The sequence below is a fragment of the Typopeltis vanoorti genome, chromosome 17 (assembly GCF_054136105.1).
Source record: "Typopeltis vanoorti isolate ZY-2024b chromosome 17, IOZ_Tvanoo_1.0, whole genome shotgun sequence".
NCBI lineage: Eukaryota > Metazoa > Arthropoda > Arachnida > Uropygi > Thelyphonidae > Typopeltis > Typopeltis vanoorti.
The window spans coordinates 33,665,088-33,683,810 of record NC_143565.1 but is presented as its reverse complement, the minus strand read 5'-3'; the positions used below and the strand labels follow the sequence as shown (position 1 = coordinate 33,683,810).

Here is an 18,723-nt window from a genome sequence, read left to right as displayed (position 1 = left end):
ATGTATTACAAAATCAAATATTTTTACAATGTCTGAACGAAAGTTTTGTTACAGTAATTCAATGCTTTCAGATAAAGGAACATTTGTAAATAAAGAAACAACATCTAAACTGATCATAATATCCAAAATGTCCAATTGAAGATCTGAAATTTTATTTTTGAAATCCAAAGTATTTTTTATAAAAGTATCAGTTTTTCTAGTTGAAGAAATGACTAAATTTGATAAAAATTTAGAAATTTTATAAGTGAGACAACCTATACAATCCACAACTGGCCTCAAAGGAATATCTGGTTTATGAACTTTTGGAAGACCACACAATCTCGGTGGACGACTGAAGTTCCAGTGGCATCTGCTACGTAGGCCAGACTGGAAGATCAGGGGAAATTTGCATGAACGAACACCAAAAAGGTGTGCAAAAAAGAAGAGAACACAAATCAGGCCTAGCATACCATACAACTTCCACTAGCCATAATGTACTCTGGCAAAAAACAAACATGTCTTACATTGAAAAAAATTATTACATAAGAAAGAAGGAGGAGGACTGAAGAAGGTTTTAAGTTTTTTCTTTTGATCTTCATCCCATGTAGATACATTATCTATAAGAGAATTAAGTCTCTTCAATTGACTCCCGGTAGGATTCTGATGTAAGGGGCCTATAAGTTGAATAGTTGCAGAGTAATAGAGACATTTTTCTCTCATATTCCTTCCTATCTTTAATAACTACAGCCTTCCCTTTGTCAGCTTTCGTAATAATTAAATTCTTATTATTCTTCAGTGATTCATGAAGATGCCTGCGATACGCAAGTGAAAATTTTACTATTAAATAATATTTTATGTGAGTTATTCCGTTATTATAATTTTGAATTTATTGGTGGAATCTTAGTCGAATACAGCATTAAAGATGGTAGATTACGTAATGGCACTTTGTCTTTCAAGACAGGTTTCATAGCACATGTCAAGGTTCTCTGTCATATTGGAGAACAATGGTTGGAACATCTGCTGGATACAGATGAACTAAGGGATAAAATTACACATCATGTAATTTTATCCCTTAGTTCATCAAGGTTTGAAGGCTGGTCATGGTGGAATACCCATTCCTTCAACATAGCTCAAACGAAGTCATCAAGTGATGTGAGATCAGGAGAATGTGAAGGGTAGGGGAATTCTGTGAACCTTGAAATGAGCCTCCAGGGTAAGTGTTCTGATAAATAGTCTCTAGAACAATGTGATGTGTGACAGGTTGTTCTGTCCTGGTCACAAACATTTGTAGGTTTGGACTATTTGCTCTGCCAACTCTGTATGAATGAAAATAATGCTCAACAATAAATATATTTTCTTCCAATATCAATACCATTGCTACAGTTGAATGTAATCACATGGACTCTACAAATGCTCTTCTATTAATGTGCATAGTTTTTTTTTTTTTTTGCGCCATACCATACTAAAATTATAAACTGTGCATTAACATTGATGGAACCGGATTGCAAGCAAATTCATGATATGGAAGTGAGAAAAGAATAGCTTGGAGGGTCACCAGGATGTTGAAAAATACATTGGTGAGTAGGAATAAAGATTTATTATCCCTCTTTATAAGGAATTGATAGCAAATAGGATTTGAATTAATATGTTTAGATTTCATGTCTTAATTTCATAGGAATGAAGTGGTAGACAGGAAAGTGACCAAGATGTGTTTGGTATGTGGTGGTGTAGAACAGCGTTCTTCAACCTTTTTACACCAGCAGACCAGGGAAAATAGGAGAAATATTTCGTGGACCAGCTGACCAGAAAATTCACGAAAGGGGGGGGTTCCCCCCCCTTTCAAGTCTTCAAAATTCGAGTCATCAGAATTCAAGGAGAACCGGCCTACCAGTCCGGAACTTGGGGAGGGGATAGTATATATATACAGGAATATATCGATTATCGCAGTTATTATTACCACGAAAAATACCACAATAATTGGGATAAATAATGCATGTAAAATGGATGATCAATGCCAAGGATTTGTCAAATCTATTAATTAAATTTTATATATCAAGTAAAAAAGAAATGTGTTAAACGTGTTACGTAAAAAATGAAGGTTCATTAAGAAAAACAAGATTATTCTTTAATCTTTATTTATATATAAGAAGGACATACAGTACATACAATTATTCTTTCTTGGATAAAAATTGGTGTAGAGTTGACTGGTGGAATTTTTTCTTTCTTTTTTCTTCGTATAAAACTCGGTAGCAACGCATGGAATTTTCAACTTCCTGACGAATTTTCAGTGATCGCTCAAGATTAGGATTGCCATTCAAGATTTTTTCTTTAAAATTTTCAGCAATTCTAAATATTTCGTCCATTTCTTTGAGGATAAATTCCTTCGGTGCCGATTTGTTCAAAATTATCATCGATTTGGGCATCGTAAGCACATTCTCTCTCGAGGTTAATTAGGTCTTCATCATCCAGCTTCTTATCATGTGACCGAAGCAGGTCCTGAACATCACCTTTTTCAATTTCTTTTAGTCCTAGATCAAAGCCCTAGATTTGCAGCGTGGTCTAAAATATGGCGAAGAGTTGATTCATTTAGACCGCACTCTCTTGCAATTTTGGCTTTGGTTATGCCTGCTTCATACTTATTTTTCATATGCAACTTATCTTCTAAGCTGATCACTCTACTTTCTTCTTGATAGCTGTAGACTTGAAATCATCTTTGTTTCTTTTAGCATTCATTGTAGGGGTAAATAACAAGAGAAACAAATATCCACATGTACTTCAGGCAAGGGCGGATAGTTACTGGTAAGTGGTGAGAAGGTGCCGTCGGATAAAAACGAAGCACTACAAGAGAGCGATACCTGGAGAGTGGTGACTCAAACTGGTTGCATATGTAGTGGGCTACATCTCGCGGCCACGATAATTTGAATTTGGAGCTCAATAATTGGAATTTTGGTATCAAATTATAAACCGCAATAAATCGAGAATCACGATAATCGAAGCCGTGATAATTGAGGTATTCCTGTATATACATTTTTTTAGTTAGGAAATTTATTGACCTTTTTAGTTATCTTACATTAGCTACTTAGGTGGTGTCCTTTGGAATTGTCAGTTATTGCTCAATTAGCTTTATAAATGTACTGAAGATGCCTGTGATACACAGGTGAAAATTTTAGTATTAAATAATATTTTATGTGAGTTATTCCGTTATTATAATTTTTAATTCATATGTCTGCTCAAGGTATTTCCTTATTAAAACATATTCTACCAATAGTTGTGGATGTGCATATCATCATGTATAAACATATATATGTTTTGTTAATAAATCTGCTTACTCCATAACACATATTGTTGTAGTTATTCAGTACTGTTTTTATTTATTTTTTTTTTTTTATTTTTTTTGTGCCATACTATACATAACCTTACACTTTGCCATACTGAACTGGCAAACATTATCCCTTGTTCATGCTGTGATTCTGCTTAAATAATCCTCCAGGATTCTATATTGCTTTTATTAATTATTGTCAACAGCTGTAGTATCTTCAGCAAACAGCTGGACTGTTTTGCAGTGGGAATGCTCACTGCTATTGCAGGTGGAATTTGAGGTCACAACTTGAGAAGATGGGGTTGACTTGACTTGGAGAGGCAGTGTATTGTTTATCTCCATCTGTGGTGGCCTAACCACTATAGGGCTTCCTCACATCACTTAAGATGAGCCCCTGATTTGTTGAGAGAACCTTGCAAGTGAATCACAGTAGTGGATTATTTGATTCAACCTGAAAGAAGTTTTCTTGAAGGACATAATAAAATCCCTCTCAATGATGTGATTTTTTGCTGGGTGAATGATGAGCAAGTCCTGATTTTTCCTCTTTTCTGTATAACATCACCAAGATGTTCCTTCTTTATTGTTTCAAAACTTCTGTATTTCTGAGTTATGTAAGGCAAACCACAAGCACATGGAATTTTGAAGGAGATTCCTGTCTTATAAAGATCAAATATGGGGGGGGGGGGACTAGCACATATGGTTTGAATGGGCTTATAAAAAAATCTATTCTTATGACTTGAGTAAGGCAGAAATTTTAATAAAGATTTTTTATATATTTTACACAATGGAATGCATTGCCTGATAGAGTGGTGAGAGCAAGGATGGTCAATGAGTTCAAGGAGTGGTATGATACACTTTGTGTTTCCTAAAAAAGGACCTCCCAAGATGAGGCTCTGGACTCCATGGAGGCCTCAATATTTCATATGTTTCTCATATGTTTATTTCAAATATTCCAAAATAAACATATACATATATTGGTGGAGTTTCAGGCCACAACTTGAGAAGATGGGGTTACAAAGATTATATCTGGATTACGGGATTTAAATTATGTGGACAGATTGCGAGGATGTGGATTGCAGACTGTGGTTAACAGGAGAAAGAGGGGTAATATGATAGAGTCTATAAACTTTTGAATGGGTATTATAACATTTCAAATGATGAAATTTTTTGTTATATGGAAAGCGGGGAGAGAACATGGGGACATCCATGGAAGTTAAGTTTGTTCACAGTCAAAAAAGGGGTAAGAGCTAAGTTTTTCTCCCAGAGAACAGTGAGTGAGTGGAATAATTTGCCCTTAGGAGTAGTGAGTGCATCTAGTGTAAATGAATTTAAGGGAAGGTATGATAGCTGGGTTGGGTAATTTACAGCCTCCCTCGATGAGTCCTTGACTCCCTGGAGAGGTCTCAGATAATAATAATAATATTGAATATTTCTCGTATATTTTGAAGGTTCTGATATGTTTGTAAGTACAAACATATGAGAACCTTCTAATGAAACACAACAACAGTCTAAATATATATAATGTCAGACAGGAACATTTTTTTTTAAAATATGGAATGATGTAGCTAATTCTCTAATGGAGCAAATTACAGAGTCTACAAAACTAATATATAATCAGTGTATAATATTGATATAGTCAGTGTAAAAATATTGATATTCTACTATAGTTTACCATTTCTGTCATCTCTTGCTCTCTCTCTCTGTCCCAGGATGAGTTCAGTCCCATGGTAAGGAGTCACCAGGCATTTTGAATACAACTGGCATTAAAAATGCTTGCTGCATGGTCTACAGACACAACACTCATACGTCTCCTAAGGATAGATAATGTCTGTAGATATGCAGAGTTCAGTCTATCAAAAAAAACCAGTCTTTCAGTTTGCATGATGAATAATTGGAGTTTCAAGGAGAAAAACCCCTGCCACCTCCATAAGAGATGATGTCTCATCTTCTGTTGAAAAGGCCTTATAATGGTTCTTTCTATTCATGATGTGATTCATACTGAAGTCTGAAGTCTTGTTAACCCAAGGCACTGTTGTTATTAACTAAGCCCTGTTTATTTCATAGATGATTGTGAATGCACAATTTATTTCAAAGATTAAGAGAGAACAGTCAAAGTTTCATGCAGCATGGAGTGATGTATGAATATACATCATACATCACTGTTGAAGTAGAAGACGGGAATCACAGTCTAAGTTATATGACAGTATTTTTGAGGTAAAATATATATCTGTATAGAATATATGTCAGAAATTTAAAACATTTATCGAACCTTGGATATTTAATCTCTCCCATAACTCTAGTATCTCCCATTTCCTTCTGTAGAAACTTCTCTAAAAGTTCAGCATTATAGGGCCTGTTGCCAATAAAGACTTTATCCTTTAATCTAAAGTAAAGGCAACGACACTCTTGTAGAGATTTTCCTGTAAATTTCCAAATAACAATTATTAATGAAAATTATTAAATAATTTAAAAATAAAAAATTAATTAATTATAAATTATAATTAAATATATACATATTAAACTAATTCCAGTAAATGCCCCTACAGTGCAGCAGGAAGAATAACACAGAAAGATCTAGCTTAAACATGAAAAACATATATAGGGTCATTTTCAATGAATGAATTGATTAGTCTCAAATGGAAGTAGAAATTTGGGAATTTTTACCACCTGAAAACAGACAAACTGGAAGGAGAACATATGCAATAGACATTAATTCTAAGGAGAAATTAATTAATTAATTAATCCTAAGGAGAAAGGGGATTAATATGCCTTACCAAATATTTATGAAAACCTAGTTACTTGGCCATAGCATGTTTACAAGCCAATGAACTGAAGGATTTTTTTTTTTTTTTTTTTTTTTTTTTGCAAGGCTGGTGAGAATGTTCAAATAAAGAGAACAAACAGAAATAAACTTTTGATAAAAGTTTAACATTCCTACAAAGCATTTGGCTTCTTTAAGTCCTTGGAATAAAAAACAAAGATGCTTGTGGATATTATCTGTGTCAGATTTTATTTCTTCCTGTTGAATAAGAAGACCTATATATAAAATCACACTCGAGAAAAATTTAAATTTTGAAGCCTTTAACCTGAGTTTTGCTTCATTTAACTTCAGGACTTACTTGAGTAGTTTGTTATATGAATTTATATTACCTTGATGGACCTGTGATTTCAGTCAGGATTTCTCCATGACTGCAGGTCATAAAGAGTCCAGCTATTCCTGTCTTGGGCCTTTCTTCTCCATTTTCTTCCAACTTTCTTAATCATTGGGTCTTCCTACCTTAAGACTGGTCTTCTAGGTTTCCTTTTTGGTATCTCTCGAATACCAGTTTGTAACTCTGACTGTCCATCTGTTGTCTCTCATTCTGGCAAGATGTCCTACCCATCTTCTTTTGCTGTTGTAAATTGCTTTTATTATATCCATGAGTCCAGACTTCTTCCTGATTTCTGTGTGTCTTACATGGTCTATTTTGTTTATATTTGCATATTCTTCTTTCTATTGCACGTTGAGTTGTTATTAAGCTTTATATATAAATTTATGAATATGATATAAATATAAATTTACATATAAAGAATAAATCATATAAAGTCAATAAATCATCGTGAAAAAAAAAAAAAAAACTTGGAATCTAGTACATCTGATAGCACCAAATTCATAAATGCTTGAAAACTTTGTGCAGAGTTTCTTGTGCCTGGAGGAAATATAATGAACTGGAACTTCTGCTATTGGACAATAATAGCAAAATATTGTTGATCTTCCTGTTTTAAAGGTATCTGATAGAAGACACTGTGAAGATCAAGTTTGAGACACACTTCAGCACGATCTGAGTAAAAGTTTCTTGTTGTGTAAAGTGTAATCAATAGGTGCTAATCTAATTTACTGCTTTTAGATCAAGGGCAAATCTAAGATCACTATTTAGCTTCTCCAAAATAGGAGAAATCTACAAGGTTTCAATAATCTCACCTTCTAAATATTGTTGTAACAACTTCTTCATATTTGCATATTTTATTATTATTGTATGGGCACCTCTATGAAGTCCAAAGATTCATCACAGGAGATCCAAACTATCCACATAATCTGTCGTACATCACCTTAAACCCATTAACAGATAAAACACTAACAACCGACTCTGACAACCCATTCCATTCATTCACAACTCTCCAAGTGAAAAATCTAGTCCTCATGCTCCTACTAACCACACTTTTACTCAACTTAATTGACCTCTTGTTCTGACCCTCTAGCCAAGTGCTAAGACATTTCCCTTGAATCAATTGTATAAAACTCTTCAACTAACTTACATGTTTCTATCATATTCCCCTCTTTTTTGGCTATCAATCCATTTATTAAGCCCACACAAAACCTCATAGGAATCATTCAACAGCCCGCTCACCATCTTGTTAGTCACCTCTGAATCCTCTCCACTGCTTCCTCAATCACAAGAAACCCAGGAGACTAGAAATGAGCACAGTATTCTATATGTGAACATGTCAAGACCTTATAAAGAGTAATAACAACCTCCTTATCTCTACTTCTTAGTGTGTTCTTCAATAGCCAAGTACTCTTATGAGCTACCTTGGCAACCTTAGAAATATGTCTACCACCACTCCTAAAATTCCTAGCTTCATCTATTTCATGGAGAAAGGTTCCATCAACATGGTACACAGCTTGCAATCTGTTTATCTCAAACTGTATTACTTTACATTGCCCCACATTAAACAGACACCTGTTATAAAAAGCCAAACGGCTATTTTTTCTGGTGAAGTTAATTAAATTAAAGGGATAAAAATCCCTTATTATTTTATTTTAAAATAATAAGGGATTTTTATCCCCTTAATTTAATTTGACACCTATTATCTTTTGCTCATACTGATAGCTCATTTAAATCATCCACAAGCTCTCCACATCGCCTTGATTCACAGTAATCTATTCACCCATTTACTCTACACTATTACTCTACCTAATTATGCATCATCAGCAAACAACAGAATATTTCCTTTCAGGTTATTTCCTATATCATATATGCACATATTAAAACAATGGTGTTCCTAGCACTGAACTGTGCAGCACACCACTTAGTCACCTGTTTTTTTGCCTTAATTCTGTCCTTTCATATACCACTTTTGATATCTGTCTAAAAGCCACCCTCTTATCCACATAACAAATATCATATCCATCCCAATTTGTTCTAATTTGAGTTACAAAGTTCCATGTGGTATTCAGTCAAATGCCTTTCCAAAATCCAGAAAAATCACATAGCCATTTCCTTTAATCAACTCAGCTGTCACTCTATTATAAAAACTTAATTACTAAGGTATGACCGATCCTTCACAAAACCATATTGTCACTCAGAGTATCATATTCTTTTCCACCCAATTCTTGAATCTCTTTTTGACTAATTTTTTACCAGTACTGTAGTTTGCAACTGAAGTCTTAGAACCTCCCATGTTCAAGGGAATTATTTTGCCCACTTTCCATTCGGAATCCTACCATAGCTGAGAATTAAATTAAACAGCCCAGTCAGAGGCATTACCAGTTCCATTTCACATTCCCACAAAATACAAGCTGATATCCCATCTAATCCCACAACTGTACTTACATTGAAATTTTGTAATATCCTATTAATCTCCAATTCATCCATCCCAGTTCCCAGGTAAGTCTTTGTTTCATATGTCAGCATTAATCTCACTTGTATGACATAACCTTGCAAAGTGGTCACTCAATAACTCAACTATTTTATCTGCTTCTGTCACCTCATGGCCATCAGCATGGATTCAGGTTAATCTTCCATAGTCATTCCTCCTCATACTTGCAACTTAATGAAAGAACTCTGGGATTTCCTTTGGTCTACTCAGCTGGATTCTTCTTGTAATCTGATTTTTCCTTACTTACCATGCTGGTTACCTTTCTTGCCTGACAGAATGTGTTTCAATAAGGAACTACTGTGAGTAGGCATATTTAAATAATTATACAATAATAGCGGAATTAACTCACGTAAAGTATTATTTATTAGTATAATTTTCGCATGAGTATCACAGGCATCTTCAATACAAAGCTGATAGAACAATAACTGACAATTCCAAAAGATGCCACCTAAGTAGCTAATGTAAATATGCCTGACAGCATCTTATAGTATTCATGAGTTTTCTGGTCACCTCTCTCCTTATATACCTTCCACAGTATTTTTTTCTTCTGCAGCTCATGCTTAATGATATAACCCATTCATTGATATAAGTGATCTGCCTGTCTGTCTGAAGTAAGCTCCCTCCCCTCTCAGTGCCTGGAGTATATAGAGTACCTTGTGCCTGTAAACTGGCTTACTTTGAACAGACAGGCAAATCAGCAACCATCCAGTTAGAAGAACACAGGTCATACATCGGCAATCATGATTATGGTCAATCTGGCTTTGCAGACCATGCTTTGGATACAACCCACAGGATCTCCTGGGGAAAAAAACCACCATGTTCCACCATAGTAAATTCAAAAAAGAAAGACTGTTCTTTGAATCTTCATCTGCACTCAGGAATCAACCTAATTTAAACAAATATGGTTGCATTAAACTTTCCAAAATTTGGAAAACATTATCAGAGATCCCTCTTTACATCCTAGGCCACCTGCAAATGCCTATAGAGGGTGCACCACCTAGATAGGACTTTAGTTTCACTCACTATTGTATTGAATTTGTGTGTGTGTGTGTGTGTGTGTGTGTGTGTGTGTGTGTGTGTGTGTGTGTGTGTGTGTGTGTGTGTGTGTGTGTGTGTGCACGCGTGTATTGTTACAAAATGTTTTTTTGTAATCCCTGAAGATGTCTCTGTGACGGAAACAAAATATTGGAAGTATTAAAATTAGTTTTAATCCTTTTTCAATGCTGATAATAATCCATTAAACCTCCAACATGAACACATGGGGTTGGTTGATCAACCTACCTTTCCCAACCCACTACCCATACAGTGTATGGGTAGTGGGTTGGGAAAGGAAGAACTTGTTTACATTTGATTTAAATGACTATAAATTGTATTCCTTGGGAAATACAGCAGGTGGGAAACTGTTCCACAGGGCAGCAGTTGCAGGGATGAAGAATGAGGAAAAGAAACTTGTTCTGTTTGTTTCTAGGTGTACTGTGAAGGGATGTTGAGCAGCAGCTGCACTTGTTCCAAGGAGCTTAGAACTGAGTGAAGGAATTATTGATGTTATTTCAGATAAGCATTTCCCATGGAAATATTTGTAGAATATACATACTGCAGAAACCAAAAGTCTGTGCAAAAGTGGGAGGAGAGAGTTGGTAAGAGATGGGTCATTAATAAGTCTAATTGCTCTCCTCTGTATTGAGTCAAACATTTTGAGAGAGCTTTTAGGGGCTCCACTCCATATGTGGGAGCAATATTCAATTGCTGGGCAGATTTATGATTTGTATAATGTTAACAGCTGCTCAAGGGTGAAGTAATGTCTTGAGTTGAAGAGAAATCCTAGTTTTTTTTTAAGCTGAGGATGCAATGGTTGTAATGTGTTTATGCCAGGAGAGGTTTGATGTGAGGGTAATTCTGAGAAGAGAGATCTCAAACTGTCTGGAAATTTGGGTATCGTCAAAGAGGTTACTGGGAAAAAAATGGTTCTTTTTTATGGAAAATAGAACAAAACTGGGTTTTATTAGCATTGAAATTGATGAGGTTATCCGAACCCCATTGTAGGATGGCTTGGAGATCAGAATTGAGGGTGGTGGTTGATGTTCTGTGGGTTGAGGTGAGTTGTGTAGGGTAAGGTTTATCAAATGAAAGCAAGGAGCGTAGTGTGCTGTCATCTGCAAAACTGTGTATTGGGTTGGAGGTCAACTGAAGTAGCTCGCTGATATATAGCGGGAAGAGGGCTGGTGAGAGGACAGAATCTTGTAGAACCCCAGGATTAATTGAATGGTAAGAGGATAGGGAGCCATCCACCATCACACACATTGTGCATCCAGACAGAAAGCTGGCAATTCAACTACAGAAGTCCTGGGTCAGACTGAATGATGGTAGTTTGCTTAATAAGCCTTTGTGCCAGACCCGATCAAAGGCTTTGGACATATCAAGTGCAATCACTTGAGATTCGCCAAACTTCTCCATGGCATTTGTCCAGAGATGGGTGACATATGTGAACAGATCTCCTGTTGATTGGCAGCAACGGAATCCATACTGGCGGTCGTTTATTAGGTGAGCATCTTCAAGGTAGTGTAGGAGTTGGGAATTGATGATTTTTTCCATTACTTTTGACAGGACTGAGATAAGCGAGATGGGGTGGTGATTGGACAGAAGTGACTTGTCACCCTTATTGGGAATGGGCTGAATATAGGCCAATTTTAAGTTTGTGGGATAGATTCCAGTGGAGTAAGAGAGTATATAGAGGCAACATAGGATAGGAGTCAATTCTGGTGCATAATCTTTCAGGACAACTAGTGGAATGCCACCAGGGCCAGGAGACTTTTTTTGTGTCTAATTTGGACAGTATTTTTCTGATCTCATCCTGGCAAAAGGATATCGAAGGCATTGTATGTTGGGTGTCTGGAATGGTTGGGGGACATTTACCATTGTCAGTTATGCATGCATTGGAAGCAAAGTGTGAAACCAGAAGATTGGCTTTTTCTGTGGGTGATGATGCAATAGAGCCATCTGGGTATGATAAGAGTGGGAATAGTGTTATGCAGAAGTTATGGCCAATTACTTTGGCGAGAGACCAAAAGGCTTGGCTACCGTTTGGACATGCTGCTTGGTTCCTGCTTTTTGCTCTTTCAAACTCTGTTTTGGAAGCATTGATCGTTTTTTTGCATCTATTTTGGGCTTCGGTATAAGCTCTAAAGGAGGATGAGGTTCTTGATTTCATCCAGTTATGGTATTATTATTATTACGGGTGACTCCAGGGAGTCCCTAAACATTATGTCCACACAACTATTCGATATTCACACAGTATCTATCATACCTTGCCTTGAACTCACTCACTGTCATAGCACCCACAACAGACTCTGGCAGCTTATTCCACTCATTTACCACTCTAAAAGTAAAGAACCCAGATCTAACACCCCTTGCCCAGTTTCCATGGATGGCCCCTAGTCCTCCCAACACCACCAGTCCTAATCTCAAAAATATCCTCTGAATTAATCCTATAGAAACCCTTCAGCAATTTGAATGTCTCAATCATATCTCTCCCCTTTTCTGCCTATCAACCAATTTCTGCAACCCACAAATCTTCAACCTGCTCTCATAAGGGTCATTCCATAGACCTGCTATCATCTTGGTCACTCTCCTCTGGATCCTCTCCACCTCCTCCCCATCAAGAAGAAACCTAGGTGACCAAATCTTGGATAACAAGACGGTAGTCGAGATGAGGTCTTATCAAGGCTCGATACAGTGGGACAATAACTTGCTTGTCTCTGCTCGTCAAAGTATTTATCAACAACCAAGTGAATTGATGAGCTGATTTAGCCACTTTTGCAATGTGTCCCCTGAACTTCATCTCCCTATCCACCAATACTTTCCACCAATGTGGTATACTGCTGTTAATCTTTTCACCCCAAAATGCATAACCTTACATTTTGTCACATTAAATTGACATCCATTCTTCTTAGCCCAGAACTCCAATCTATCCAAATCATTCTGCAAGATTTTGACATCTTCTGCATTGACTATTGCCCTACCCAACTTTGCATCATCAGCAAACAAATGAACTGTTCCTCTTAGATCCTTCCCTATATCGTTAATGAACAAAATAAACAGCAGTGGTCCAAGAACAGAACCCTGAGGCACACCACTAGTCACAGGCCATCTTTGGGACTCTACTCCTCAATAAACTACTCTCTGATATCTCTCCATCAACCACCGATCTATCCATCTCACCAACCCTATATCCATTCCCATATGTTGCAGTTTACGAATTAGAATTCCATGTGGTATCCTGTCAAAGGCCTTAGACAGGTCCAGCAGTATCACTGTAAACTGGTGTTTCATCTGTACAGCCTTAGCATATCTTTTGGAGAACCAGTTAGTTAGGGAATGGCAGTTCAGAGTACTGTGTGGAATGTATGTTTCCATGCTGGCGAGGATTACTTTGGTAATAAGTTCGGTGCATATTTTTGTGGTTGGAAGGCCAGAAGCAATAGTCCAACCATGGGAATGTGGCATAGAAGTTGCAGAGGCTGTCCCACTTGGCACTGTTATAATGCCAAACTACTCTTGTATGGGAGTGCCTGTGTGAGCGTTGCTGCATGGGGGAGGATATGAGCACTACACTGTGGTCAGAATTACCCAGGGGACTCACTACTTTCACTGTGTATTTGGAGGGGTCATTACTTACTATTCAATATTTTTCCTTGAGAGACTAGATTCTGCACTTGTTGGTCATTCTCATAGTCACTTGTCTCATGGGTGCCTTCACACATATTCACCTGCATCCACCCTAATTGCTTAAGTTTACAGAATTTGCACTTCAGCATGCTTGGTGAATGAAGCTCTCTAGAGACCAAAACCATTTAGATGCAGTCCGTCAGCATTATATAAATCTCTCTTTCCATCAAACTCAGGTCATAAGTCAATAAACTCAATATCATTCCTTTTGCACAACCTATGTATTAATTTATTTGTCATCAATGCATATGCTTCTCCTCCTCCTCAATTCGCCTTTATCACAGTGTGACAAGAGATTTACAATCGTCACCTTCTTGCTCTTCATTTTTGCTTCATCCAACAACTCCTTCACATCCTCTCTCACAGAATACTTCTCACCTCAGATCATTAGTGTCAACCAAGATAATTACTTATTTGCCTTACCTTTTTCTAACAAGATGGCATGACTAATATTAATTTTTGTGCAAGGGAAACATGATTTTGTTATTCTTTTGTTAAGTACTCCTCTGATCATAGAGTCTCTGTACATAATTTTCTCCATACCTTGTTGTTCTCATTTGTTCCCATGATCTCGATTTTTACCTTGGACCACCTGCTTCTTTCTCATCTCAGTCCTGCTAATCTCTTGCTACTTCTGCAACTTTTCTATTTTGCACTTTGTCCTGTGAAGGATAACAAGCAAGTATGGTATTTATTATTTAGGTCTATTTTGTCCTTCTGTATTTCCACAATTGCATGTTCAATATTAATTCTGACATTAACAATTTCCCTTTTACCGTCAAAACCACCTACTCTACTAACATTTGTTTTGTTCTTCTCACCACCTAACTGGCACCCACTGTCAAAATACTTGATTCTCCTTCTATAAATCTTTTACATTTCATGATGAATACATCTCTCTCACACACACACACTGCACTCTACAAAATCATATAAATTCAAATCACCCAACAATAACATCATTGCCACCATTCAGCATTGGTGCTATACTGACAATATCATATTTAAATAAAAAATATATTTACTTACAAACTAAATAACTCAGTCAATCACAATTTAAGAGGTGTATGGTACTAATAACATACACTTAACATAACTGGTTTGTCAGATTTAAAGTGACTGAATGATCTACTGCATTTGTCTCAGACAGTTCCAGTATTCCTTCTGAAACACAATAACCAAACTTCTTCAGAGTATTCATGCATTTCATCACTTTCCACTTGTCATTCTCTGGTTTTATTCTACTGAGAATTTTATATAACAAATCCTCTAATCAAACAGAATCAGCACTTATAATAGATTTATGTGTGAATGTTTGTGTTCGACAAGTTTCGAGGGTTAATATATTTCTTCAGGAAGAATGCTGCTCCAGGGAGGTTTGGATTCTGTCAGAATTCCAGCCACATCTAAACAAATATTGTTAGTCATTACAGATTGTAGAATACCACATATATGACACTAGTTATGATTTCTAAAACGGGTAGCATACTTATCTGGATGTGATGACAAAATTATGCCTTTGGCTGATGGCACTGACAGCATCTTCTATAGGTAGCTACAACAATGAGTTCACTACTATGTGATCTTGTTGCAGCTGCAGTTAGGATATGTTTCACTGTTGAAAGTTTTGAAATGATGGTTTCTGACTTTCAAATTCTATAGCTGCAGCAGTTTCAGAGATGGTGTAGAGGAGTGACCACAGTTCTCAATTTGGTATTTCAAATAGTGCAGCAACTAGAGAATAATATAGCGACACCAGCACTGATTTTCACAAGCTCAATAAATATGGGTGATGCATATCTTTGAAGTCCAAAGAAAGGAACCAGAGAGAAATCTGGCTACACAATTAGAGAAAGAGAGAGAGAGAGAGAGAATAAAAACAAACAAAAAGGATGGCAATTTGTGAATAGGCCACAAATGCCAGACTTGACTGATGAAATGTCGAAGAAATTTTAACAGCAACTGCACAAGGTTTGCTTCGAATCCCTTCACGTCATGTGTCCAGAGTCAGTTGATGTATGCCAGGTCTGCTGAATCTAGAGTGGCAATATGGCTCGCAAAAAGTTAAGCAACTTTGAGCGTGGTTAGTAGTTGGAAGGGGTTCAATTGTTCGATGCTGTTGGCACACTCTTCCTCGATGAGTCTTTAGACTCCCTGGAGGTGTCACATAATAATAATAATAATAATAATAATTATTTTTTTTTAACTCCTTTATTAAACAGTTCATACTTTTTCATTTATTTTTAATAATTACTTAAGGACTTTCATATTCATATCCCATCCACATCATCAGCATGTGGTGTGAGACCATCATCCAGCTTATTATCATGCCTGAAATGGATTAAAAAAGTTTCATGTTTGGTCTCCAAAGCAGAGTTTTCTGATTGTGAAAAATCAATTAAAATGTAAAAAAATAATAACATAAAATAAAAAAAATAAATAAATAAAAATTGAAAACAAATCCTTAACCCACTCACAGTATTAATCTATTAATCACACTATTATTAATCTATTATCTTTTGAGAGTTTGGGAAATGACATCAAATATAAATAAATAAATAAAAAATAAAGATTAAACAATAAACTTTTATATTTTTGTAAAGAAATAAAAAAAAAAGTACATCACATTTTATTTACTTCTGCAAAAATGGCTGAATTTTAGTTGCTTTTCTGAATAAAAATTAAGAAATATCTTGAAACCTAGTTATTTCAACAATCTTCAGTAGTCAGCTTTCCAAGGCTGAAACTAATTTTCCACCTTGGAAAGTTGAATACACACTTAATACACACATGTTCAAAGTTTAAATTGTTCTATATTTTGTAAAATCATCCTCGCCCCCCCCCCCCCTTTTCTAAAAATTATATCCTTGAGGTTCATACAATACTAGATCAAAATACACCTGGGATGCATACCAAAAAAGTTAGTGATATCATAAAATAGTAACACACACATTGTTCATGCAATAGTGATTAGAAGTCTGTTTGCATTGCACTAAATATAAAAATTATTTCTAATATAATTATTTGTGCTATTTGTTAGTTGTTTATTGCAAACTCTCAAAAATAATTATGTAATGGGTGTGGAGTAAATACAAATAAAAACTGAATATAAACTTCACATTGTTTTTTGATTAGCAATGCTAGAATGTGTTGGTACAATTATGAAAAAGGTTCTGTTATTTGACTCTGCTATAAGTGATTTTGCATAATGTAATACTTCATAGAATGAGTGCGAGTAGTTTAAGGAGAAAAAGCGAAGAATAGCAAAGAAAAAGCATTATAACAGCCACTAGAGAGAGAGATGTCCATGTCAATAGTAAAAAGCTCCAGAAAAGACAAGTGGTATGTAGTATAATAATTGGATATTGCTTGCATTTTAGTATAATAATACTTAGTTTTGATAGCTTAACATACTTGCATGTTGGCTTTGTGGATTTACCACTGACTAGATCCAAAAATATATTAAATTTTTGAATCTTGCCTTGAACTGAACCAAATGATTGTACAAACAACATTAAATGCTATAAACAACGTAGACATTTCATAATTGGTTCAATGTTGTGAGTACAACATGTATGCATGCCGAAATGTAAAAGATGTGTTTGTGGAGAGATTCACAGGACATGAGAGAAGGTATGGATTTAAAGAAAGTGTGACATTTCATTAGACTAAGAGTTATCAGTGAATGTGAAACCGACTCGAGGAATGAAAGTTAGCATAAATGAAAGAAATGGAACAAAAACTAGTGAGACTGAGGGAGTGAAAAACGCAAAAATGAAGAAACTAAAGGTAGGTGATATGGAAGCATACGAAAGTAGGCATGAAAGAGAAGAAAAGTGCAGCAGAACGATAGGGAGCAAGACTATGGAAGCAACAAAGAGTGAAACTGCCAGAATGTAAGATTTGAAGAAAGAGTTGTTCAAAATTAAAAATGAAATTAGGAATATGAGGAATGATATTAGATATTTAGTGGAAACAAATGAAAGAGTGCAAAAGAGAAAAGGAGGTGATGAATGACTCAAGACAGCATTGTTAGCGGACCGGTTAATGAGAGAGGCCATAAGGTCTGCTATCCAGGACGGAGAATGAGTAAGATAATTCATGCTTTGAACATGAGAGGGAATTTTTACTTAAATATAAAGAGCTAATAAGCTTCATTTCGGCAACAAAAACATTATTTAAATTAAGGGGATATTAAATCCCACATTGTTTTAAAACCGAATAAGAAACTCAAAGATTGGAATCAGAGAGTTTCTTGCCGAATATAGTATAGTAAACTATAAAGTATCGGCGATCACTAAGCGTCCGCTAAATGCAAGTGACCCTAGCACGTAGTGCAATACCGGAAATCTCGCAGCAAAGTCGGTAAAGTTCTGATCACTATTCTTAGGTATTTTCCATAAAGTAAAAACACATTTCCTAGGAAATGTATGCTGTTATTACATTATGGTGGGGAGGTCACTACCCAGACCGGTTTCAGCCTTTTTTTGAGGCTTCATCAGTGAGTAGCTAGACCCAGTTAATACCAAAGTGTATAGCGAAAAGAACTTATACTCTGCTATACGAGTTTCCAAACAGGTGCAACCTGCTTGTCTCTGTTCCTCAAAATATTCTTCAGTAACCAAGTAATCTGATGAGCTGCTTTAGCCGCTTTTGCTATGTGCCATTAAACTTTAACTCCCTATCCACTAACACTTCCAAATCTCTGGCTTAGTCAATTTCCTGGAGTACAGTTGCATCAATATGGTATACAGCTGGTAATCTTTTCACCCCAAAGCACATAACCTTACCACATTAAACTGACATCCATTCTCCTTTGCCCAGAGTGTCAGTCTATCCAAATCATCCTGCAAAATTGTAACATCTTCTGTATTGACTAATGCTCTACCCAACTTTGCATCATCAGCAAACAACTGAACAGTTCCTCTCAGATCCTTTCCTATATCATTAATGTACAAATTAAACAGTAGAAGTCCAAGAACCAAGCCCTGTGGCACACCACTAGTTACAGGCCTTCTTCTGGACTGCATTCCTGAATAAACAACTTTCTGATGTCTCTC

The 18,723-nt window shown here is 36.0% G+C and overlaps 1 protein-coding gene across 2 annotated transcripts in view; it reads right to left on the bottom strand.

Annotated features, from left to right (window-relative positions):
- iPLA2-VIA (calcium-independent phospholipase A2 VIA) overlaps nucleotides 1–18,723 on the bottom strand; it is a 369,611-nt gene that overhangs the window by 75,058 nt on the left and 275,830 nt on the right. For both annotated transcript variants that reach the window (XM_090407696.1, XM_090407695.1), the window contains exon 10: nucleotides 5,568–5,718. In XM_090407696.1, the coding sequence (XP_090263822.1) occupies nucleotides 5,568–5,718 (151 nt within the window). The remainder of the gene's footprint in view (nucleotides 1–5,567; nucleotides 5,719–18,723) is intronic.